The 26,738-nt window shown below is 39.7% G+C and overlaps 1 protein-coding gene across 3 annotated transcripts in view; it reads right to left on the reverse strand.

The window, feature by feature from the left end:
* The window catches only part of tnika (TRAF2 and NCK interacting kinase a), a 112,951-nt gene that overhangs the window by 6,455 nt on the left and 79,758 nt on the right, over positions 1 to 26,738 (reverse strand). The window contains exons 13-32 of one of the 3 annotated variants that reach the window (XM_036128566.1): positions 25,691 to 25,894; positions 24,914 to 25,516; positions 20,560 to 20,724; positions 19,977 to 20,219; positions 17,995 to 18,101; positions 17,660 to 17,775; positions 15,538 to 15,635; positions 15,377 to 15,400; positions 14,968 to 14,976; positions 14,408 to 14,476; positions 12,777 to 12,883; positions 12,493 to 12,595; positions 11,294 to 11,434; positions 11,103 to 11,199; positions 10,827 to 10,997; positions 10,574 to 10,717; positions 10,339 to 10,473; positions 10,102 to 10,202; positions 7,521 to 7,670; positions 769 to 786 (exon numbers count right to left, since the gene is read on the reverse strand). In XM_036128566.1, coding sequence (XP_035984459.1) covers positions 769 to 786; positions 7,521 to 7,670; positions 10,102 to 10,202; positions 10,339 to 10,473; positions 10,574 to 10,717; positions 10,827 to 10,997; positions 11,103 to 11,199; positions 11,294 to 11,434; positions 12,493 to 12,595; positions 12,777 to 12,883; positions 14,408 to 14,476; positions 14,968 to 14,976; positions 15,377 to 15,400; positions 15,538 to 15,635; positions 17,660 to 17,775; positions 17,995 to 18,101; positions 19,977 to 20,219; positions 20,560 to 20,724; positions 24,914 to 25,516; positions 25,691 to 25,894 — 2,805 coding nt within the window. The remainder of the gene's footprint in view (positions 1 to 768; positions 787 to 7,520; positions 7,671 to 10,101; positions 10,203 to 10,338; positions 10,474 to 10,573; positions 10,718 to 10,826; positions 10,998 to 11,102; positions 11,200 to 11,293; positions 11,435 to 12,492; positions 12,596 to 12,776; positions 12,884 to 14,407; positions 14,477 to 14,967; positions 14,977 to 15,376; positions 15,401 to 15,537; positions 15,636 to 17,659; positions 17,776 to 17,994; positions 18,102 to 19,976; positions 20,220 to 20,559; positions 20,725 to 24,913; positions 25,517 to 25,690; positions 25,895 to 26,738) is intronic. The other 2 variants (XM_036128568.1, XM_036128567.1) reach the window with 2 other exon arrangements.

Here is a 26,738-nt window from a genome sequence, read left to right on the forward strand (position 1 = left end):
TTACGATTTTCTATTCACCTGTTTTATTTTTTTTATAAGACCTCAATAGAGGTCCCTACTGCTGCTTAATTTTAACCTTCAAACAGAACCTCAGTTCAAAACTCCTAAACCTTTCTTTTGGATCTCACAAAACATATCAAAAGGGATGGGGGGGGGGGGGAGGTAATTAAAGAATGTTTGCAAAAGACCAAAGATGTCTTTTTAGCCTGCAGGAAAGTATGAGTTATGTTTTTCACTCAAGATTAGCAGTGCAACAAGAAGAGTAAAAAACTTGTCTCAGTCCATAACACGCTGCTTTTACACAACAGCTCAATATGCAAAAGAAGGCACTAGTTGCCACACGTCTGCTTCTTCTGTCAACAATAAGGATGTGAAATTGGCCTGCATGTGCCATACTGCTATTCAATTAAAAATAAGTTTCTTTTTTTCCTTACTGTAAAGCAGAACAGTCACACAATACAACGTGATTCAGAGAAATTGCTATTTACCTGGAAAGCTATCACAATTAATTCTGAAATATGTAAGCTATATGACTGAACGTCCTTTAAATCTTTTTGCTTGGCCGTAAAAGTCTTGAGAGCCTTGTGATATCCATCATGGGATGAGACAAATTTAATAAAATCTAAACATGTTAATTTCTGACCAACTTTGTTGTTAATCGCTGCACTATTGGACGGTACGGGACATGAACACGTAATGCTGTTCTACGTTGAATAAGAAAACATGTACTAAAGATCTATTAAGATACACTACAGGGCAACATGTCACCTTTATGTGTTTGGAACACTGGAAAGAAAGTTGGCAGGGAAGGAGAGAAAAAGGACATCGATGAAAGATGTAAAACAGGAAGAAGACCACAAACATTCATTCTTGTTGGTATGAAAACTTTGAGAAAGGTTTCTCCAACTTGTTCCATTTCTTTTGTGAGCATGAGATAAAAATATTTTTAAAATGAACAAAGTTCAGGTCAGTCCAGCAGGACAAGGCTAGATCCATCTACTCATTCTAGGGAGCCCCAAGGAATTTCCATGCCAGAAATGAGAAAGTGTTAGACCTTCACATATTTTTTCTGCTTTTGCTTTTTAGACATACTTAAAATGTGTCAGATCTTCAAAAGGATTTCTACGTTAGAAAATAACTCGAGAAAATACAAAACACAATTAGAAAAAAGATTACTCGATTTATTAAGTGAGCAAAATGATCTAAGCAAGTCTATTAACCAAAATCTTGAGTCAAGTCCCACATAAACACATAAAAGTCCCAACTCAAATCCAAATTTAAGAGGTTCAAGTCCTGAGTCCTACACTTTTAATGTTGTGTCTGAAGCAAGTCATTTGTCCAAATGTGTAAGTTATTCATGGATGTAAAGATGCATTTGAAGATTTATAAATTATTTCTAAAAGGTATTTTTTTTTTCCTTTGCCAGAAGAACCATTGAGAAGAACTGAACTTCAGCAACATCAGGAAATCTGCGCTGATGTTGCTTTATATCATAAATATTCAACAAAACAAATGACGCTGCCAGTAAAGTGAGAGAAGAATGAGTCTGACTGATCCACAACAAAAAGAAAAAAATACCCAGATTGCACAACAAATTAAAGATTATCGCCATGGTAATCAACAGTATACATCTATTTTTACAATTTTACATGACTCACATCACATCAGTTTTGGCTTTGTATCTGTGCAGAACCATGATTAAATTAGCCAGTGAAAAAAGTTAGTTGTTAAGCTAACATCATTACTACAGCAATTACTTTATTAACGTTGACCTATCTTTTTTAGGAGTTTAAATATTAAAAGTAAGTTTGATGTCTATGCTTCTCTACTACAGTTTTCAGCTGTAAAATTCAACATACTCAGATTAATTCATTCATAATTCACATGTTTCTTTCTTATATTAGATCTGAGTAATATGATAAGATAACTAAACTGTCCAAGAATCAATGCAGCTAACTATAAGTGACTCTAGAAATCTATAATTAACACCATCAAAAATACAGAAGATATTTGGGACAAATCAATGAAACTTAAATCAGTTACACAAAGCACTCATTTTGTGTGGGTAACCATCCTTCTTGATATAATGGACAGTTTAACGTACTCATTTATTTTCCATTTATTATTTTGGATTTCTATCTTTTTTTTTTAAATAAAAACACTTCCTTTATGATTTTAGGGGAGTCAATTCTGATGCTGTCTATACTGGAACATTTTGCTAATGTCTATCCCAACACAATGTCCAAACATTTGTGGCAGCTCCAGCATCCCATATAAATGCTAATACAACTTCTGATAGCCCTCCTGCCACTGTCAGTGTCTCCACACTTGCAATTAAGAATCTGTCCCAAGGCACTTGCCAGTATTTGAAACAATTCAATTCAAAAATACTTTATTAATCCCAAAGATAAATTAAATGCTGTTATAACTCATATTACAGGTTTTTTTTTCAATGAGTAGTCATGGATGCTGATGGCTGCAGGCAGGAAGGATCTCCTGTGGTGGTCGTACAATGGATCTGAAGAAGCCTCTGACTGAAGACATTTTGTTGTTGTAAAACAGTTTCATTAAGGCGATGTTCAGGGTTGTCCGTAATTCTTCAATATATGAAGAATCCTTTGTACAATAACCTCAAGAAGTTTCGAGAGGAGTCCCCAGAAAAGAGCCTGCCTCCTCTTTTAGCTTGTTGAACTTTTTTTTTTTTTTTTTAAAGTCACTGGCTCTGATGCTGCTGCCCCAATAGACGATTGCAAAGTGATCACACTTCCAACAACAGGCTTATACGTAGAAACGTTACGTAAAGCGCCTTAACATTACTGTGCAGAGTTATGCTGCATAGTAGCCAACGTGTTTTTTGGGGTGATGCCGTGCACAACTTTTTTTTTCTTCCTTCTTTTCCCAACTTTGCGCAAACCTCTTAGATAGCGTTGGATGACAGGACCTCTCTACCACCATCGGCTTTTTTGTTGCCTTTGTTGGGTGCAGAAGAAAAGAAGGTAAACAACACAGGGTAATCAGTGTGCAACAACACAAAAGAGGAAATATAGGCAAACAGTGAAGAGCGCGCATCAGCCTGGTTTAAGCACTTGACAGGTTACAACAGTTTGCTGTCCGGGTCTTTCCATTGTAACACACTTTCTGTTGGGGAACTAACGGCTCAAGTGCTTTTATGAAGTCGACTCTGAAATCAGTAAATCTGACTTAATTGTAAGTCACATGGTTAAAAATCCACAGCTGTGCGCATTACTACCAGACCTGTAGAGTAAAAAAAACAAAAAACAACAACAACATGAAGCTAGAAACTGTCTGACAACATGAGGTAGGCAAGATGACTTCAAAAAGCAAGGGATCATACCTCAACGTATAAAAAAAATGGGAATGGATGAAAAAAATAAAAAATAAAAATAAATCATTGCAAAGCTGTTCGTGTGGCGTGACCTAAAAGAGGACATCCACGGTCCAAAAACCCGTCCATGTGCCTGAATATAAACGATTCTGCAAACATAAGAGGGTCCGAATCCCACCACAGCAGTTTAAAATACCTAACGGCAGGTCGTTATTACTTAATGCCATTTGTTGCAATCAACGTTGGCACAACCAGTCATCAGATTTAGGGGGAGAGTTATTTTTTCACACAGGGCCAGGTTGTTTTGGACAGCCTTTTTCATTGAAATCATCATTTATAAACTACTTTTTTGTATTTAATCAGGTCGTCTTTGTCTGATAATGAAATATTTTTGATGAACTCAAACATTTAAGTTTGAGTCATAAGGAAACACTGTTTTTATATACGTTATCATCATAGATTCTATTAATTTTATACAGCACTGAAAAGTTCCTTCTGAGGTGTGCCTTGGTAAACCTCCAAAAGAAAGCACCCACAAGGCGTTCTAATCAGATTCCCAAACATCAACTGAGTCATTTCCACAAACCCATCTCAATCACATCCCTGGGTTCCCAAACAAGACACCCTCCTCTTCTTGACTACACCTTGAGATCCCATGTATGAACAACACAAACAGTGGGAGCCCAACCTGCACATGGAACAAGCTCAACTTTGTCTAGAACTTGTGTAGGCGGCTCATGCTTTGGTTACACACAGACGCTGCAGGAGTACGCAGACCCTTAGCAACGTGTAAAAGCGTGTAAGGGCAAAAAAATTTAAATAAAAAATATGTCCAAAGCTTCTGATCTGAGTTTGATGTTTTAGACACATGAAAGATGAACAGGTTTTGACACACTGGGAGCAATGTTCTTGGGAAACATGTCGACTAAGACATTTACAGTAACTTCATTGGGTGTTAAGCCTGGAGCTCAATCGAAATTCATACTAATAAATAATTCAGGAGTATGCAAGCCTGTTTCACAATTGCACCAAAGGCCATGTATGTTGTAGCCTGAGGATTTGATTCATTTAAGCCGATTCTGATAAAAAAAAAAATGTCACTTTGTGAAAAAGTAACTGAATGAGAGCAATCGTATTCAAATTTTGGATAGACAAACCTCAAAAATTCACAAAGAGCCACCGTCTTAAAACAATGACAGTCCGCAGATCCAAAGACAATCTGTAGATGGATCTAAATTTGAAGAATGAGTCAAATTTTTCAAATAGAGAGGGTAATATCCCAGAAACACAGGCATGGGCTAGTTCCTACCAGCAAGGTATGCCGAAGTTTTAGTTTCTAAGATGCTAATGCTCCCTGACCCTGTCCTACATTCTAAATTATTTTAATGAGGGGCTAGGGGGGAAAAAACACGCTAGAATGGACATTGTCTTTTCTAGCTCCAAGGAGCAAACACAATTTTTTTAATATATAATTCTCAACAGCAACATTTCAAAACCATAAATATGTAGACAGGCCAAATCAGAACTGGATCATTCTACACAGAAATAATATTCTTTCAGAACACACTATGAGATTTCTGAATGCTTTATTTGATTTGTGAAATCACAAAAAAGGAGAATTTCTATGCGTTTTGGCATTATGACAACCTGATAAGTAGACAAGTGTAAATACAGCAACATATGAACAAACTATTGGATTTTTCTAAACACAGTTTGTTGTTAGTGAAAAAATAATTGGGGGTGGGGGGAGGGGGGAGGGGGCTAGAACAATCTTTTCTTTTTGTCAACCCAAAATAGTACATCTAGTGAGTTGGATGTGTTGTTGCACCACTTACAAATATTCAATGTGATACCTTTAATAATCAAGCTGTTACATTATTTCAGCATTGATAACTTGTTTTTCTGTTTTGACTCAACTTAACAGATAGGCTCATGTTATTTGTTTGGTTTCTTTACTTCCTTCAGGTCCTTCAGTTGCAAGAGTGCTGATGAGAACCAGAGGGAAAGCTCACGTCACACTGATTTTAAAGTGCCTCGGTTCCCTTGATTTAAGGGGTTCTTACTGGTATTTAAACCTCCCAATGGTCTTAGCCCACCCTATTTGTGCAGCCAGTCCAGGCCCCTCAAGCCTTCTCTTGATGCCTGGAGTGAGAATTGAAATGTATGTCACAACGTCTTTATGTTGTTGTGGCCTTCAGCTGCAGAACAGCCTTCCTTAAGACTTGAGGGCATCTGACCACTTAGATGTTATTTTAAAAACAAACAAAAGATTTATTCATTCAGGCTTTCACTTTAAATTCTCAGCTCTTTATTATCCATCTACATTTTACTACTGTTTAAGTTATTACTCATGACAAGTACTGTCATAGGTTTTGAGAATATCATTCTATACTCCTTTAGATTTTATTGGTTGCCATTTATGTTTTAGTAAGTTTATTACTATTGTGTTTTATGAGTTTTATTTATAAATGTCATTTTTCTCACTAATCTGTGCTATTAAGTTTCCATAGCTATAATTCATTGATTTCCCACACTTTTCATTCTTCATTGTTTTTTTACCTTTGCAATTATTTATCTGTCAACTTGATTTGATAATTTCTCTCTCAATGCTCCATAAATAACGTTGGACCGACTAACTGATTTCTTTTTTCAAAATTACAAAACATAGAAACAAAAAAGCCATATTGTATAATGTATCAAAACCTGTTTTGTCTTTAACATCAAACTCTTCAGAAGCCAGGTCATTTTTTTTTACTTTTTAATTTTACCATCACTGCAAAACGCACATCACGTAAATGCACATCATGTGTGATGTTATTTTTAAAATAACATCCCTGATGGACAATGTCTCCCACCTCATGCATGGAGCTGTTGCAGAGCTGGAGAGCTCTGTCAGTGACAGACTGCTGTCTCCCAGATGTTCTAAGGAGCGCTTCCACTTGTCGTTCTGCTGCTGTTAGGCTTTATAATCTCTGCTGCTCACAACAGACTTAATAACTGTATACAACATGCTAATGATTTCACAGGTTCTGATCCGATCATGCATCATTTACACTGTTACCCAGATACTAAGGTAAGCTTGCACACCTTAGCTAGTTCAAGATGCTGCTGTACAATCATCCATATTGCATATTATATTGTTGTGTGTTCTGTAAATACCCTGGAGTTTTTCCACTCTTAAACTTAAATATTCCATCTCATCTTTACCCGAGTATGCCATATCAGTACTGTGCAATATTTATGTTTAGTTTTTTATCTTCTATTCTTGCCGTTTCTTTAGAACCAACTCTAGATTAGACTGGTTTATTTTTCCTTATCTGTTTTCACTGCTCATAATTGTGTGAAACTGTCTCTGTCCTTGCCACTGTAACACCTGAATGTCCCCAATAACAAACACCTTTTTGAATGAATTCTTATTTTTTACTCTTAAAAGTATATGAAAAATGCAAGTCCAAACCTTTCCGTTCTACTGACCCATGATCAAGTGAAATGTGCAGTTTGCACAGTTGCACACATCTGCAATTGGTTCGGATTTGCTTGGTTTTCTGACATATATTACTTCAAAAAAAGTGAAGCATATATTTGAACTCCTTTCGAATTTGATGCGTGTGAAAAGTGATCACCACAAGACAAGTTAAAAGCTTACGTGTGTTTGTATTCAAGCATGTGGCGGGGAAAAAAAAAATTGTATGCCGTTTTGAAGAGAAGCTGAATGACAACAATGAGTAAATTTCCTGCCCATCTATTTGCCTGTATAGAGGAAAAGGAAAATTACAGGCTTGCTACCAACACAGCTTTAAACGAATGATGCTAAGCTGTGGTTGATATAAAAAAAAATCCTGGAAGGATCAGTTCTATCTTAAGGGTCTGTAAAAAGATCGGTTCAATAATGTGTGCATTCTGTCCTCTCTACATGGGTGATCCAAGGCCCAGATTTGGTAAACTAAAATTAAACCAATGCAGAGCAGACATCAATCCCTTTACTGCGCCAGAGTAAATCAATCAAAGAGGTAATTTCGAGATGTCTTCTTACTGATGACCTTGATTGTGGAGGTTAAGCTAATACTGAATGACCTGGAGCATCGATGAATTCAATAATCCCTGTTTGAAGAACATGTTTTGTTAAAGAAAAAAACAAAAAAACACACACATAGAAACAACCTTTTAAACTCACATGTGAGGGGATGTAGATGTCGTAGGGATTGCCTGAGTCCACATCGATGACATGGAAGCCCACACAGGAGCCATATATAACTTTTAGCCTCTGGCCTTCCTCCACTGTGAGGTCAACCAGCTGAGGACGATGCTGCAGCTCTGTGAACGACTGAAAGTCAGAGACGAGGGAGATGAGTTTAGGAAACATGCAGGGAAACCTTCCTACCGTGTTTAAGAGCGCAATGGGACATGAGGGCACATTGATGCAGAATTAAAATGTAGCTTTTTTTTTTACTTCTTGTCAGAGTAACTCGGTCGCTGTGTCAACATTAATTCAGCTGGAGAAATTAGTCCAAACTATTAGTTAGAGCCCTGGATATAAAAAAGGAGTGCTTAAAAGAGAGTTAAGGATGCAGCAATTTAACATTGTTGTTGATGAAATTGATGAAAATTGACTTTCAGCAGTCTTCCTCCAAAGTGATCTTTTTTTACCGCGGGCTGCAGCAGTGTGAGTGTGTGCGTGTGTGTGTGTGTGTGTGTGTGTGTGTGTGCGTGTCATTCACCAATAATTTCGGCTCTACTGTTTTTACTATTTTCTATTCCTGTGAAACAAAAATGACTGATGGATTGTGTAACTACCCGGGTCATGAACTGAGTTCTAAACATTTTTCAATGTTTGCAAAGGCTGAAGCGGTCTACACTATCGAGTTACTTTAAATTAAGAGACAATGAACAGAGGTTTGGACACCCTGTAACTTCTCACATCTACCCGAGCACCCGAGAACAACAGAAGAGGCACAGCCCAGGAGCTGATGGCGCTTCCAGAAAAAAAAACCTACAAGAAGTCGGTTTTTTTTAAGCTGTTGAATGTCCTGTGAAGTTGGACTGGCTATCTGTTCCCTTTTCCTTTTCCTCTTCCTGTTTTTCTATATACAGTACTGTCAAAAAGTCTTTGCCTCCTTCCTGATTTCTTTTTTTCTTTTTGCATGTTTGTCACATCTAAGTGTTTCAGAATATGCAACAAATTTAAATTTTAGTCAGAGAAAACAAAACTTGTGTTTGACTAATATTTCCTCCATAGAACTGTGAAAGATTCAAGTGATAACAAACTCATGATGGCAGTTGCTGCTGCTAAGCGTGATCCACGCAGCTGCTAGGTTTAGGGGGCAATAACTTCTTCCCACAGGGCCATGTAGGTTTGGATTTTTACTCCCCCTCAGTGATAAAAAACATTTAAAAACTGCATTTTCGGTTTAGTTGTGTTGTCTTTGACTAAGATTTAAACGAGTTCGATGTCAATGACACTTAAGTGTGACAGGCATGCAGAAAAATAGAAGAACAAAAACGAGGAAGGGGGTAAACACTTCTTCACACCACTGTAAATGTGAAACTGACTATCTGCTTATGTGTGTTATTTAGCAGGCTTTATGCAGAAGGGCAAATTGATATCACTTCACCCAAGTTTAAATCACATTTAATTGTATAGACAATGTGAATATCAAAATAGAACATTTTCTATTTATGCCTATACACATAAATAGAGACTGTACCATTTTAAAAAGGTACAGTCTCAATCATTACATTTTAACAAAAAAGTGTACCAGATTTTTTTTTCCCCCATTGGGGCTGTCCTTTGACAGAAGCGAGAGCTATTTTTGCTTAAATCTAGTTAATTCTCACTAAATATTCAGGGCTTTTTCCTTGTAAACAAACAAATAGAGCTTGATTTTCTTTGTTTTTGTCATACGTGATTTAATACATAAACAATTCAAATGTCCATTCTTTGAAGTATTGCATTTTATTTTCAAAGATTATTTACATTTTGTTTTCACTGGATATAATAAAAATCATTTAGAGGAATCAGTCAATCAAAGAAATAGCTGTTAGACTAAAAAAGTAAAGAAAAGAAATGTAAGTGGCAGCCATAAATCTAAGGATCAGAGTTTTGAACATTTAAAGTGAGGCTCTTTAAGCAGTTAATATCTGATCGGCAGCAGGTAACTCCCAGCATCTTTATTTGGTTTAAATCAAAATGGTCTTGGAGGCTCAAGATCTTGAGATCCCCGCGGAGGGGTCAAGATCAAAGCAGACTTTTATTGTCTAGTCCATCTCATATCTCTGATTCTCAGCTCATGCAAACACAATTTTATCATGTTTGCATTGAGCAGCAATTTAGGGATTCTTTTTAAAAAGGAATGGAGTTGGGAGGCGGCGCACCGCCAATAACCTTCCTACGTGAAACACTGACCATGTAAAGCATTTCCAGTCTGATTAACAATCTGATATAAAAGTAAATATACTATAGTTGTTTAGGCAAATAACATTTTATTTGACCATTAAACTGCCTTACTTTTTTGTCAGTTACTGTGACCAGAGATGCTGAGCTTTCAAACACCTGGACCATTTAATCTGGATCTATGCTAAATTGAAATGCCACAAGAGCCGGCCGCTGCAGGTAAGAGTTCCTCTCTTTATAACAACTTCAACATTTTAACAAAGCGTCACTTTAGACTTTTTGACCGATCCCTCTAGGCTTGCGAGCTTGATGTATCAATACCACCCAAGTGTTGTGTAGTAAGGGCAGGTTTAACCTTCCGTACCTTAAAGGCCATGAACTTGTGGTAAGGTTTAGGCGCCCAGGCATAGATTTCCACCGCGTTCTTAAGTGCAATCACCAGGAACTTGATCCTCTCATACTTTACTGGAAACAGAAAAAAAAGACACACACATTTAAAAAAAAAAGTGCCAGTTCCAGCTTTTTCCAATATTAATTGAAATAAATAACATGCCGCTACTGTTGGAAAATGTAGATGTTATCAATAATAACAGCATCTCACCAACTTTATAATGCACACAGCCCTCTAGCTCTCCAACAGTGATCCAACCCTGTTTCTTCTCAACTTCTGGGTCATTGTGTAATATTCTGTTCCTCAGCCAGGACAAATAGTAGACACGCAACTTATTCTTTTTGCCTAAGGAAAAGGAAACAAACACCACAAATTAAATTCCTGAAAAGATGTGATCAGTGGGGGAAAAAAAAGAATACTAACTATAAACATCATCTGTATTTACCAGATATGGTGACTAACACATTCAGACCCTCCAGCACATCCATCTGTAAGAATCGCCGTCTTGTGATCAGGTTGTAGACTTTGCCCTGTCCACTTCGGTCAAGCAACATTAAACCATTTTCCGTCCCCACCAACAGGTTCACACCTAAGCACACACAAACGCAGCGTGTTGTATAAAAAATGAACGGATGGGGATGCATAAAGAGGGACGTCTTTCTGGCTCATTGCAGACGATAAGCAGTGTTCCCTCCTACCCCAGAGCGCGGCGCACAGGATCTCGGAGTTGAAGCGCTTCTTGTATTTACGGATCTCTGGCGTGTCGCTGTGAGGTCTGATGTTTGTGGGGTTCACATTCACGACGGAGATCTTTCTGGCTTCGTTGAGTCGTGCCTGCTCCTGCCTCAGCAGCTCGTTGGCGAACATGGCTGAGGCGACACGGAAAGATTGGGAAAGGAGGTGATGTTTTTGAGCCCTCAGAGACAGTTAACGTAGAAAAAGTAGCAACTGAAACGTTACGCTTCGCTGTCTACCTGCTGCTGAGTTCTCATCGTTTTCACTCGGGGACGTTTGATAGACACGCGGGTCAACGAAGGGAGTAAACGATGCTTTGGATCCACTCAAACCGAACTGCAAGCAGAGAAAAAAAAATTGATTGCATTGCTCAGCAGTGGCCTAGATTGCTCAGCAATGCACAGACATGATGATGTGTTTGAGCCTGAACCTCGGCCATGTCACTCAGCTCCTGCAGAGCGGTGGTGGGCGTGGAGTTGGGAGAGTTGCTCTGTTGCACCAGGTCAGGCAGGTTACCGTGATTGCCGAACCCATTGCTTTCCGAGTGACCGCCTCTCCTCCGCTCCTCTGCCTGAGGGACACCAGCAGAAGATGATATGACTCTACGACTTTAATGTCTTCACATTTTGTCATATAAATATTCCGTTTGACTCATGTGTGGTAGAGCAACACATGATGGCATAAAACTGAAGTAGAAGGAAAAAGTTGTCATGGTTTGCACATTCAAATTAAAAACGAAAAGATTATTGTGCGCATTTGTACTGACCCCACCCCTTACTTTAGGCCTACACATGAAATGCTTTGCAGAGTGGAAAACTAGCACTTCAGATCACCCTAAACACACCATCATCCACCATGAAACATGGTGATGGTTTTGTAGAAAAGGGTAGCTGGTCAGATTTGACAAAAAAAGTGAGATTAAACTAACAGGAAAATCCTAGCACAAAAGTTTTTTAAAAGAGTTGAGACTGGTGTGGGACAGTGATCCTACACTGCAAAATTGAGCTTAAAGTAAGTAAAATGTTCTTGAAATGAGTGCATTTTTCCTTAATTTGAGCAGGTAAATAAGATTATTTGCCAATGGAATAAGATTTCTGCACTTAAAATAAGAACAGTTCATCTCCATCATCTTATTTCAAGTGCAGGATATCTAATTATCTTATTTTAAGGGTAAAAATACTCATTCCATTGGCAAATAGTCTTATTTAGCTGCTCAAATTAAGGAGAAATACATTTATTTCAAGAAAATTTTACTTACTTTTAGTTCCCTTTTTGCAGTGTAGACATACAGTCAGAGCTACAATGGAACAGTTCAGATCACATTCATGTATTAGAATGGCCTATTCAAAGTCCAGACCTGAATCCATTTGAGAATCTGTAATAAGATTGAAAAATTACTACCATCTCCATCAAATCTAAAATATTTTAGAAAACCATGGATCATTTTCATTCCCATTCACAATTGTGTGCTACTTTATGTTGGTCTATGACAAAATCCCAATAAAACATATTGGCATTTGTGGTTATAATATGATAAAATGAGGAAAAGTCAAATACTTTTCCAATATGCCTTTTGCATCCTGTGCATTACTGGGAATGGGTGTGTGTGTGCGTGTTCACATTTATCACCTCTCTCATCATCAGAGTACTGTCCCTGGAGCTACTATAGGCGTCTCCCAGAGCGTCCTCCGCCAGGCCTCCGTACGACTCAGAGCTGCTCGGCACTCCCGGCCTGCGGCACACACACAGAGCCCCTCACTTACAAACCAATTCTGTGGAAACTGTGCTCGCAAGCATCTGGCACCGAGCACGCTCCAAACACGTCCACATCTTTTAAAAAGGATTAAACCTGACAGTCGGCACTTCATAAAAACCACAGAGGGAGAAAAACAAAACCAGAGAAGACAGCTTACATGATGCGGGGGATGTCGCTGACGGCAACGGTCCCGTCGTGCCCCAGCACCTCCCCGTCCTCGTCGCTGCTTTCCGATTCTTCACTGGAGGATGAGTAGTCGGTGACCTTTATCACAAAAAGAAAACATCAAAATCTGTTAAAAAAAAAACGTTTTTAAGCAATGCACTTTCGATTAGGATTATAACAGAACATTTTCTCATATTTACAGAATGTCTATGCTGCTGACACAGATTCTAAAGAATAAGGTCAGAACAATGCACATGTCCATCACCATTATCTGCAAAGACATGGTGATTAAATGCTAAGAGCAAGAAAAGGAAAGGACCTTTAACTTAGGCCAAAACGGGCTTTTTTTTTCTGCTTTAAAAGCATCTCCAGCAAAAATAAAGGACAAATATTTTGGGGTGAAACTATTTCTTATCAATTACATTATTATATTAGGAAACATATGTTGGTTCTTTGTATAAATTTTTTAAACAAAAAGGGTGAAATTTTAAATATTTTAGAATTTCTCCTTGCTGATAAATCACAGCAGCAGACAGAGCTTTCCTATATAAACGATAATATAAATAAGCAAGGGAACGGCACCCTCTGAGCTAAATTATAGGAACTTCAACCCTATAAGTCCAAATGTATAATTTAAAACTTCTACCTCTTCAACAAAGTCAGCATTTGTCTCAACATGCAAATGAATACACACCCTATATAAAAATACAGAAAACATGAGGAACATTTATTTTTTGGTCTAACGTATCAATTACGATACACAGACATTTTGAAAGCCTTATTTATCATTATACTTTCTGATAGTTCTGCGATACTGCTGGTAGATGGCACAACATTTGTTTATGTGTGCCCATTGCGCCAGGTGCTGGGGTTATTTTTGTAGGTTCAAAAAGGACTATCCAAACATTATCAGGATGAACGTGTATATAACTTAATTGTATCATGATCAAACGGTTTTTTGGTCTTTTTTTATAGGCATATAATGTGGCTATATAGCTTTAAGTTCCTTCGGTTACATTTGCTTTACCAGAATTATTGGGGAAGACAATAGGTGTGGCACTGTTTAATTTCATGGAAATCATTGTTTTTTAGGGTTTTTTCAGCTTTCCTTTTGCTCTGAAAGGAAATGACATTTGCAATGGGATCGAATAATATGGACAATAAAGAAAGAATTTTCGGAAATAATTTTAGGCAAAGGGAAACATTTTTAAATTAGATTATGTATATTCCCACTAGAAACAAAAATAAAGGTTGGAATTTATGCTACTGTCCTAAAAGATGATCTTATTTCAAAACTATTTGCACATTTTATCATGTCTATCTACTATAGTTGGAGAATGATGTGAAGTGAAATACAGTGTCTACGTGGTGTAGGGGCCTGACTCCATGTCTTTGCTTCAGAGAATCCCTGTTTGAATCCTGGTTGTGTCAGCAGGGGCATTCTGCGTAAAACCTCTGCCATGTCTGTGTGAAAGTTGTAATGACTTGCTGTGGATGCCCCTTAATAAAGGAGCAGCTGAGAAGGACTCACAGAGGACTCACAATTAGGCCTAATTCTCATTTTAAAACAAAGAGAGTCAATCTAAAATCCCAATCTTAAAAAAACTGTTTGTGTTTGTGTACCTTGACTGGAGGCCGGCTCCCTTCTTCTACCCTCAGTTCTCTAAGTTCCTTAGCCAGTGCACTTAAGTCCTTTAAAAGAGGGACATAGGAAAAGAGACAGACTTTAGTACATATTGGTTCTCCTTCCTTAGTCGTAAAGCCTGAAGAAAGCGAGGGTAAAATCATATAAAAAGGGTTCAGCAGCATGACAAGAGGACAATAAATATGCTGTCACCCACACACACCTAGGCCTGTAACCGTGTCCTGGAACAAGAGTGCTGATTTTACACCTTTTTTTTTGTAGCGTGTCAATTTCACTACAACTTTTTGAGCGATCTCAATCAGCACTTTTATTCGCTCACGTGCATATATTGACTTAAATGACAAAAGTCATAAGAAGAAGAGAAATACCAGCGTTAGGGCTGATGTTCTAAAGGAGGACAGCATCTGTCTGCCTCTCTCTAACCATCATCCACATGCCAACCGACCCAAGGTCCCCCCCCCCCCCCCTCCCAAGCCAGTGGGTTGGACCAAATCATGCAAACAGAGGTGAGGTGGACCTTCACATGTGGTGGGCTTACCAGCTCCTCCTGACCAGTTATCATGACAACAAAGAAACAGGAAAAAAAAAAGATTCAGAGGTTGATCAGGTGCTTGGCAACTCATCTTTGACTCAAATTGCACCCTTACACCCGTCAACACAAATCATGCATGTATGCAACCCGCTCACGTACCCCCCCCCCCCCCCCCCCCCAACCATATACCCTCTGAGGTATGTGTGTCATTGCACACATGCACTGGCATTGCCATAGCACCCTGGATTTTCAGAGTTGGATGGAGAAAAGTTGGCTTCTTGTCAGACCAACTAACTTCGCCATGCTAGGAGAGGAAGAGGAGCTCTGACCATTGAGGCAAAGGATAACCGGGATTAATAACAAAAAAAAAAAAAAAGGAAAAAAAAGAAGAAAGGGGGACTCGGTTGTCACTAACCTCATCTATGGCTTTCTTATAGCTCTGAAGAATGGGAAGGAAATAGAGGAGCAGAGACAGAAAGAGACAGCTGTTGAATAGTAGAAAAATAGAGGAGGAAAAGAGGAAAAGCTTCCCAGAGAGGTGATAGAAAGTGTCTGTGTCTGTTCTGCCAGACTCACTGCAGGTCGGCTGGGTCTGGCTGATTCCCGACCCTCTTCCTGTTTGGGTTTAACCTCGTCGTTGGCTCCAGGAGGAGTTCCGCTTGTCTTGGTCTGGCCTATAAAACACAAAAAAATTAGCTTAAATATCAGTCTCACTAAAGGGTGTTGATACAACACCATTCTGCTAAAGGTCAGATTCGGGAAACATGAGACTAACAGATACTCAATAATTTCTGCTTGGGTGTCATGGAGTTCCCGTCTCTTTCTCTTATTAGTCCTCTCCTTGCCCAGTTACTTTAGGTCAGGGGTCTACATTTACAATCCAGAGAGCTTTTTTCTTTTTCTTTTTGGGCTTGCTAAATAAAATTGGCCAAAAGCTATTAAAGCTCCTTGCCCCTTCAAAAACAAAGAACTCACCAAATTTATAAATACCAACTTCTGAAATAAAAATAGTTTTAAGGTTACATTAAGGAACTACAACTATTTAGTTACATTTTAGGTTGTAAAAAAAGAGAAGCTCAACATAGAAAAGAAAAGGGAATACATAATGTTTCGGGTTCGGTGTTAATGGACATTTAAGGGGAAAATGTGCAGTTCATCATGTTGAAATGTAAACTCAAACAAACAAAAAAATTACAGAAACTAAATCTCGGAACCATAAATGTTCTTCTGTTGTGGAAATTCAATGTTAGGGGTATAACAGCACACAATAATCAGGGCTTGGTATGTATTTAGGTTTTAAAGTCACAGTTTGGTATGTTTTTGGTACCCTTCAATCAAGAAAAACATTTATTTTATTTAACTTTGGTCAGGAGTAAACAAATAATCTTCATCTTCAATTCTCAAATTAATTTGATTCCATTATGTTTCAAAACTTTACAAAGTGCAAAAAGTAGAACTGAGAGTTGGTCACATTGAATAAAGTAGCACACAAAATAAATTGTACTAAAGCTATTAATAAAGTAGCATATACAGGCACAGCCAATGACTGTATAAACAATGTTAATGCTAAGAAATTATGGAATAAAACTGTGTCCATATTTGAAAATAAAACAAGTTTAACCCGATTTCGAGTTGTTTTCATATTCCGACAACCTAGTGTCCCAGCTGTACCTGAATGCAGCATGTTCAGCTGTTGGGAACATTCTCTCTCTTCAATGGAATCAATGGATTTTAGGCTGACTGAAAGCTACAGGGAGCTTTTTGGACATCAGCTGATTGTTCTCCAGTATCTGAGATGTTTTTTTGTTGTTGTTTTTTTCCCCCCATCTCCCCCTTGTCATGTCCAGCTGCATGTCAGCCGTAATGGTGCTGCCATAGTTTGCCAAACGTACGTACACAAGTTTTATACTATGGATTGATTCCAAAAGGTATGATTAAAAAAAGAGGATATCTACATATTTAAAATAATGACATGGCGGTGAAGAAAGTTATCACAAAGAACTGTCTCCAAATGTAAAACAAAGGATAAGAAATTGGAATTTTTTTAATAAAATGGAGAAACTGACATTTCAACTGTGAATGGAAATGGATGCTTTCGAATGGACCTGGTAGAAATGGATACTATCTAAAGACTTTAATGCGACGGATTTAAATGCATGAGAACTGTCACCTCAATTTTTGCGCTTTTTATTTTTTTAACTCTGTTTATATTTTTTATTTTCTGACAAAAAAAATATAGTATAGAAAAGCTTTAGAGGTTTTTGTGCTTCTTTTTTTTTTCCAAAGCTGTCCCAGTTATACAATCTTATCTATGAACGCAATTCGAAAACACAATTAATTTGTACTTCATCTAATTACCCTCTCTGTGGCATAAAAGGATATGTGCATACTGTGCCTAAACTATCCCCCATTGGCCTTTGTTTAACACTTCCCTGTATCTCCCTCACTCATTTCCTGTCCTGTATATCCCTTAGGCTTTGAGTAACAGGACACATCATACAAGCTGATTAGAGCACAACTGCGATCAACTCTCCTCTTGAGAGCCTCTGAAACCGTGTCAGACTAAGTGAATGTTTTCATTGCTTTCTGTCTGCGTTTCCCCCCAAAAAAGTCCTGCACTCGCTACAGATTACCTGTAAACCTGCAGATTTATTTACCAGTGTAGATGTGTGCATGTACGTGTATTTCTTTTAGATACCTCTCCTCTCGGATGAGCCTCCCTGAGACGAAGGAGAGGAGGAAGAGGATGAGTTAGAGGAAGTTCGTTGCAGTATGGCGTCCAGGGAGAGCTCAGAACGCCGCAGATCTGGATTGCTGAAACAGGGGGACAACCGTTCATTTTCTTGGTTACAAACTCCTCATCATCACAGGCAAATGATTAAAGAAAAGAACAGTGTCGCTGAGGCTTAGAGAGCCTCCTTGTCACATTTAATTCTAAAGTAAAATACAAGCAGCTTTCACAAAAGAGGCGTATCCACAGTAAGCCTTTTGGGGGTAATGATGTCAAAGCCGGTTTGCTACGGTGGTCTTTACCTGGCCCGTATGAGCTGAGAACCAGTGCGAGCGCCTAGACACACGCTACCGTTGGGGGAATTCTTTCTAACGAGGGCTGGAGAGATGGAGGTTGTCCTCTGGGGGACCTGGACAAAGAAAAACATACACACAGACACAAAAACATCAGCTGGAACCACTTAGGCTTCTTCTTCTGGACAGAAGTTGTCGCATACAGGTATTTGAATGTCTTCACGTTACAATTTTAAACGCCAACGTGTTTATGTGAAAGACCGACAAAGTAGCACATAATTATTATGCTACGATTTTAAAAAATCTGAAACATTTGCAGTATATTTGTATTTAAGCTCCCTAAGTTAATACTTAACAAAACCACCTTTTGCTTTACTTAGAGCTTCAAGTCTGGGTTGGTTACCAGTTTACTTGCTTTGCATATCTTTCTGCTAAAGAACAGAGGTAGGGGTAGGGTTAGGGTAGGCATTCCCACAGCATGAAGCTCCCACCACCATTTCACCTCAGGGATGGTGCGCGGGTTCTATTTACTAGAAGAAAAATTTCTGAGGGCAACTGTCGTCAAGCGGTGCTCAATGCAAAGCCATGGGCGAGGCTGCACGAGCGTCAACCGCGCCCGCCCTGCCGCTCCAAGTGTGAAACTAGCTTTGGGCAGGTTGGGGCTTTTAGAAAACCTTCATAGAAAACTTCTATCAAAATAGATGTCGTAAAACGTTGTGTCCTTGAACTCTTATAAAATAGCTGCCATAATATGCGTCCTTGCCTTTCATTATTAGTTCATTATGCGTAATACAGCTGACTAGTTATGACACGTTCTCTATTAGTTGTGTAATAGTTTAATACTTTTTACGTGAGTTTCAAGAGAGGTTGAGATTTGGGCTGGTCATTGAGGTGGGCAGGTTTTTGCTTTGTTGTTTGGGCTGGAAACAACCAGTTCCAGCAACTCTGCCAGTGAACTGCCACACACCCATAAGTCAACTGCATCTATCCTTCTTCTAGCCACCACCATGATACGTGAAACAATGCTACACACTCCGACTCAGCTGTAGTCACAAAATAGTCACAAGCACCAGCAGCTCACATGTTGCCTCTGCTCACTAACCTAGCAATTAGCCGTCACGCTAAAACAGTCTTCCCTAAAACTTACAGATGATAACAGACTGTAGCTCTCAAAGGCACCAACTGTAAACCGCTCTGGAAGATTCCATTCAAATGGTTTGTCTCCAAACATCTACCACTACAGTCAATGTTTGGGGACCTCTGGAGTTATATGTGGCTATGTGTCTTAGCTGGAGTAGGTATATAAACTTGGCCCACGACACCGATTGTTAGGGTTGGGCAGGGATTGACGCTGGTTCAGCTCTGCCCAAGGGTCTGTAGAGGGCACCCTTTCACTGTGTTTGCTGCATTTTGCGGGAAAAGGGAGCTAAATACAAATACCCACACACTTTACAAACTAGGTTTAAATTTGTTTTTGAAAATCATGTTCCTTCCATTTAACAAGTATTCACTACTTTGCGTCATTTATGTCATATAATACAGGTTTATGAAATGGGACATTTGGGCATTTGACCAGGGTGGCACTAGAATTGGGTAGACGAAAATGTACTACATATATTTTTAAGAAAAGCTATAAAATGTGTGTCTTGAGCCCTGAACAAGATGTATAGTGCTTTAATGCATGTGCAAGCACACATAGCTCACGTTTATTTAGGCACAAACTTTACAGCACTTTTAGTAGGAGTTGCAACCCAAGGGATGGGTCGCTATTCATTTTTAAAAAATGCAGTTGAGTATGAACATGCTGCCAGGCAAGGAATATGTTTTGTTTTTATCACTACTGCTGTAAACTATGCAGTCAAACACAGATACAACCTAATCAGATTATAAGCAAAACATGAGCAAACTAAAGTTAGATAAGCCCTTGATTGACTAAATCATATCCAAGAGAGTCGGTGATTTTCGGTCTTCAGTAAATAAGGATTACCAACCCTAGGGGGGGCATCCTCTTCCCTCAACCAAGCGGTCCTGTCCCGTTCTCGTTCCTCCCTGCCGCTGATGTGTTGCGGCGGTCCAGGGGTGTCTGAGCTGGGGTCCGAGTTCTGACGGGGCATCTCAGGCTTCGGTGACGCCATGCCAACCCCCTCGCTCACAGCCAGGCCCGTCTGGTCTTGGAGAGACGGCGACCCGGTAATGGAGCTGGAATGCGTCTTCACGGGAATGAGATGGGCCATCTGAAGAGAAGGCAACGGGAAAGGTGGCCGGCGGTATGCGTTTTGAGTAGATGATGATAAAATGGATGAAAGAAAAAAAAGATAAAGATAGAATAGCAGCAGTATACAAGTGAGTGAAAAGAAAATACAAATGGTATTGAATTGAGGTGTGAAAAGAGAAAAAGAGGGGACAAAGGAGAAGACAAGCCATTAGACAAGTAACCACCAAATCATAGATTATCCTGAGCTTTCAAATATAGAATGCAAACATGGAGCAACGCGGTGTGTAATTATTTGCATGGAAACACAGCGGACACTAACGTGACTCTTTCTGCTCAAGCACACCCAGTCACACACACACCTGTGGTTCAATGGAGCGGTGGATGGGAGGGGTGCGGGTGGGCTGCATGCCTCCGCTGCTGAACGACTCGGAGCGGGGTGGGAGGGAAGGGTCGGAGATGCGGTGGGACGCTTTGTGCTGCAGCGCCGGCGAGCTCTGCCTGTTCATCTTAGATCGCTCCTCTACCTGAGACAGGCCACATACCACAGTCACTCACAGCACAATCGATCATGTTGCACCCACTGGTGTTTATCACCCTCCCGTCAGCCCGACTCCCCATGCAACACCTCTATAAGCCACAAGACGGTTTTAAAATCCCTCAGTTTTTAGGGACAGCAACCAGTAGGTGGGGACTTCTGTCGCATTGTAAACAGGCTGGCTTTTCCTGTCTTCATTTACACGTCTCATACTGTGCCTGCAGGGTGATTCTGTGGAAGTCTTGTTACCGTAACCTGCCCCAACGTCTTGTCATCGCAGCAGGATGTTTGGACCTCGTCCAGACTTCAACAGAAACCCTCATTAAAAGTTATATAAAAACTAAACTGACAGCACCTGTTGGCGCGGTTGTCAATCCAAACAAACTGCTAAACCTGATTTTCTCCCAGTCAACTACAGTTTAGCTAAATTCAACAACCGGACCAAAAACCCAGAGTTTCAAAATGACAAAAATTTGGAAAATGGAAAAAAACATTTACCCTTTACTCCTTTAAAGCTAACACCATCTTAAAACTACAGTCAGCAAGTTAGAAGAGCCATGCATGTTAAGCAGTCAACTGCAGGCTTGTTGTCAAAACTTATAATGTGACTAATAGACCAGCTAATATTAGCTTGCTGTATTTATGTTACTCTGTAGGGAGTACAATTGCAATTTGTGTAATAAACACCAAATTGTTGAATATATCAAAATAAAAATACTACATTTATTATATATATAAAATGATCAGAGCAGTATAACCATGAAACTGTGCTATTTTTACTCAGTTATATGATTAAAAAACCCACATAGCCTATGCCAAATCTCCCTTCACATGATCCCAAACAGGCCTGATTAAAATCCGGTTTCAGCTATCTAGTTTTGTAATTCATGTTCATATGCAATAGAAAATTAAAACCAAGTTTAAATTCTTTCAATAAAACAATTTAAGCACTAATAATGAAACAAATGTCTGTATAAGGAAATTGTTCCAGCTTTTCAAAATCTTGGCTTTGCTTCAGTTTCACATTCTGAGCAAACACAGGCCGCTTGTGTCTTGTCCCACATAAAAGCTGAGGAGTAAAAGAGTCTTGTGGCTGTAGGAAAAGGTCAACAATGATCCCTAATCTTCCTTAGCAGGCTTCATATTCAAACCACAATAAAGAATTCAAATTGGTGCAAGGGCAGCGTTCACATTAGCAAATCCAAAAACAAAATGCAAGTGTTTTTTAGACACGCTGCATATCTGTGTGAAAAAGGCAGAAAGCTCCTCTCAGCAGCGTAATCTGATTATCAGATTATCTGCTGTGCTCCAAGAGAAAGCTCCAGGGAAAGCTCCCAGCCGCCAAAATCACACCCAAACTACTCCAAACAATCTACTCAACAGCAGGTTAACGGCTGAATCGTGACTCAGCGGGGCATAGTTTTAGAGCTGTCAAGGTAAACATGAATGTGCAGTGAAAGTTATCCTGTTCGGAGGCTTTCTGTGACTCCACATGCGGTTAGAATTCAACTATTTTATTCATGATTATCACTCGATTGCTGAAGTATTCATACTAGTATAAATTCTAGCATACATACTAGAGCTTTTTCCTACTTTGTAAAGCTGTGACCACTAAACCTCAATATACTACATTGGCATTTTATGTGATTGACTAACACAAAGTTGTCCACAATTGTGGCATGGAAAGATTTTTTTAACAAATTTACAAATAAATGTAAAAGCTGTGGCCAGCATTTCTATCCAGGCTCCTCTAATTTGATAACCATAAATACAATCCAGTGCAGTTAAGTCAGAAGTTAAAAAATCTTAAATCGAGTCCATCTTTGGGTAAATGTATCAAAGATAAATAAACCTGTTCTTTTTATAAATTAAAATAATAAGCTTTGGATAGAGATAAGTAAACGGGTCAGAGTTGATGTGATGATGGGTAGAGTTAAATACAGGATTGGATGAAAACGTTTTAGAGGCTACACAAGATTTGAGCAAGCTACAGCCAGGTCCATGATGGAGTGGAAATATCAGAGCATATCTGAGTGTTTTAAATGACCCAGCCTAGGTCCAAACCTGCATGCTCTTTCATTTGAGATATATATATATATATATATATATATATATATATATATATATATATATATATATATATATATATAATTGAAGTTTGTGGTCATAACCTGACAAAATTTGAAAAAGGTGCAGTTATGCAAAGTACGGTTTCAAGGCACCTATGCCAAGCTGTGTCATTTCTCAAGCCAGTTTGAGGGAGTTGACTACAAGGAATACTAAAAGTGAACTTTGCCGCCTTCCAAGGCGGATAAGCTGCCATGTTCGTGTGACAAACCATGATAAAATGCTGACAAAAGAGTCAATATTCCACAGTGGGCTATGAAACACTAGGAAGGAATCACCAGATATTCTGTGAAAACGGGAGCTAGTACAGGTTAGTATAAGCTTCGCTGTCCTACAAGAAAGAGAAACTGTTGTTAGTAGAAGAAGAAAAAAAGCTTTTGGGTGGCCCTGCTCAAATCTTTACCACCCAAAAACTTCTTCCTTCTACAACTAAGAAAAAAAAAAAAAAAAAAAACACTGGAGAGGATTAATTCTGGACATTGCTGCAACTCCAGGAGAAGCACCACCGGGGGACAGAGAACATGTTTGTGAAAGATCTGTCCTGAGAATTCGGCTCTACAGAGGAAGTCCACCACCGCTTGGCCCGCACCAGTCACCAAGATGGAACCAGATTGAGTGTTTTACCGACCTAAAGGCAAACTGGGGTGTGTGGGATATCCTGATGACATCATGTCCGACGAATATGGGAGTGGCTCACTGCACTGCATTTTGGAGATGGGGGCGTGAAGGTGAAAGGGGACCTACTGGGTCAGTTATAAAGGCTATTTGGAGATCGGGTCGATATCGGCCTACATCCTATGTTCTGCATCTCGCCTATGGAGCTTAGTCCCAGTTTAGAACCTTTTTAATATATATCAAAATAAATGTACACATTGTCTGCACTTTTTTCTTGTACTTCTCCCTTGGTGAAGAACGGTCAGCCTTTGATAATCTGGAAAGGGTATTTTCAAAACATTTCTTATTTAGGACGTTTTAAGTATTGAAAGAAGTTGAACCGAGAAGAAAATGTGTGTGTGTGTGTGTGTGTGTGTGTGTGTGTGTGTGTGTGTGTGTGTGTGTGTGTGTGTGTGTGTGTGTGTGTGTGATGTAAAGCAGTGGCAACAGTTAAGGGTCAAGAAATCCATAAATTCATTACAAAACAGAAATATTTGTGTGAGTGTGTGTGTGTTCTCATACTTGCAGCTAAACTGGGAGGGGGGGGGGGGGGGTCAGGGATTAGGGTTAGGCCATAGAAAGGTTTGAGGTTGAATGGAAGTCTGTGGAAGTCAAGGCACTGCCCTCACTATGTACATTGAACAAGGATGTGTGTGTGTGTGTGTGTGTGTGTGTGTGTGTGTGTGTGTGTGTGTGTGTGTGTGTGTGTGTGTGTGTGTGTGTGTGTGTGTGTTTATCTACAGTATGTTCACTTATGTTCACTTATCTACATGTATTTTACCCCAAAGAAATTTTGGGGAACTACTTCGTTTGGGGGAACTTTTGCCCGTGCCCTTAGGAGACGAGGGATTTGTTTTGAGGGGCCAAATTTCACCATTAGAGGAGCTCCTGGGCCGTGATTTTGGACCTGAGGGTGAGTTAAAAGGGGAGTTTTGCTGAGAAGTGTGAGGAAAAAACCTCTGGAAAGACATCGGCGAATTTTTGGGAGGTTCTCGCAAATGTTCAGCAGATTGAGAACGTGCCATATTTCCTGTGCACAGAGGAGGGACTTTGAGATGACTGCCACCGTTGACTTCAGGAGAGTAGGACCTCCTATATCCAGCAACATGTAAATAGCCACCTGCAGGGCTAGAAGCTGAAAGGGGATCAAATTCATCACTATCTTGGGATGGGAAGCGTCCCCTCAAGTTTTCCTGACTGACAGCACCCTTCAGATTGTTACCAATGGGGATTGAACTGATATCTTGCTTTGCTTGCAAGTGCTGCTGGTTAGACGAACCTGGGAAAATGCCAGACGCATTTTGCAGTTGTGGAGAAGGTGGATTAATTGCAGGTTCTACATCTACCTCTATTCTACGGCAAGGTGAGTGAGACCTCCGAAAAGGATCGGGACTAACCGATAGACGTATGTTAGAAGAGGATCCACCCTGCGGAGTCTGGATCTGTCCTGAAGCCTGGGGATGAGGCTGTAGCACTTTAATGTTTGAGGCTGCTGACCCGTGTGTCTCTTTAAACAACTCCCCGGGTCTTCTTACGTGATTCTGTAAAGGCGCCTTGCCAGCACTGTGCTGGTTTTGGATCTCATGCTGTGTCTTGTTCAGGACAAGATTATCTTCGGGCATCCAGTGTTCTACCGAAACACATATTTTAGGGGCCTGTGGAATTTTGGTCTGTCCTAGAGCCTGGTGAGGATGTTGTTTTGCTTTAAAATTTGAGTCTGCACTAGCTTTATCTTTGGGGGGCTGTTTGACTCTGTTCTGGATTTGGATCTTTTGCTCATTTTGCCCTGGCATCTGCTTATCTGGGGGCGTCCAGTATTCTCCTGCAATACATATCGCAGGGACTATATTCGGAGGCCTTCTAGTGGGTTTTTCCGACACGTGGTTTGCTCCAGCGGATACACTTCTATGTGCTTTCTGAGGGACCTTTTTTTCTCTAGAGGGTGGATTTTTAAGTGCTTGGGCAGATGATTTACTAGGAGCATTTGGCTCCTTCTGGACCTAGGAGTCAAAGTCAAAGTCAGAGGACAGTAAGCAGAAGTACAGCAAGCATCATTATCAAAGCAACATTTTGTATAACATTTTTAATTAGACACATATTCTAAATAAACTTATCTGTTACAATAAATGAGTGAATATGATTTGCTAAATCCTGCATTGCTAGTTTCCACATACCTCCTTAGCCCAGGCAGGCTTGTCATTAGGATTGCTGACATCCTTGAAGTGGTAAAGCGGTTTCTTTTCCGCTTGCCTTCCCTCTTGCTGCTGTTGCTGCTGCTGTTGCTGTTGTAGAGACACTAGGTAGGCTCTCTCCTGCTGGAGCTTCATTTGTAGAAGTTCTGCCTGTCGCTGCTCCACGATCTGTTTACGCTTGTACTCCTAGAGAGAGAAAGGAAGATGGGGAAATGAAAGGCATGACATGTCGGTAAAAGGCTAAAAGACAAAGTGGGTTGGTGTGAGAATAAAAATCCAAAGTTTTGGATGAGGGGACATGAGATGAGAAATAGGCAATGGTCAGCTTTGAAGAAAGTCAAAGTTTATTGGGCTACTAACAAGGCTAGTATTTAAAGTGGTTGTCAGAAGTTTACATGCACACATCATTGCCATGAATCACATTGATTTGGGTCTTTTAATTATTCTTTTCAACTGTTCTTCTTTAGGGTGGACTGCTGATATGAGGGCTGCTCAGTGGGGTAGCTGTCAGTGCTGACTTGCTGCATGCTAGTGGCGACTTTTGAACTGCAGTTTTTCTGCATGGTGTGTGAGCATTCCTCTTCTGTATGCATTGGTTCAATCTGTGTACCCCGGCTTCCTCCCACAGACTAAAAGCAATGCACATTAGCACCATGATAGGCATTAGTTGTCTGTGTGAATTGTCCTGTTGTTATATCTTCTTAACTGTCTAGAAACTGTCTAGGTTTGTGTAAGATACTTCAATGAGGCATTTTGGTTGGGTGAGGTCGGAAGAATCTGACAAAAAATAAGACTCTAATAGCGCTAGCGTCCCTATGGAATTTTCAATGCAAATTAGCATCATGCTAACCTCTGTGTCTTTTCAGCTTTAGTTAAGCGTAAGGTAAATATGTAATTTTTCGGAATGTATTAATGCCAATGTTAAGTATATAAAATTTTTGTATGCTACAGTTTTACTTTGCTTGGGTCGCTAGATGAGAGGGTGGGCTCTGCTTGGGTTGGTAAACGCCAAAACAACAATTGTTTCAAC

Source organism: Fundulus heteroclitus, unplaced genomic scaffold (genome assembly GCF_011125445.2).
Source record: "Fundulus heteroclitus isolate FHET01 unplaced genomic scaffold, MU-UCD_Fhet_4.1 scaffold_100, whole genome shotgun sequence".
NCBI classification, from domain to species: Eukaryota; Metazoa; Chordata; class Actinopteri; order Cyprinodontiformes; family Fundulidae; genus Fundulus; species Fundulus heteroclitus.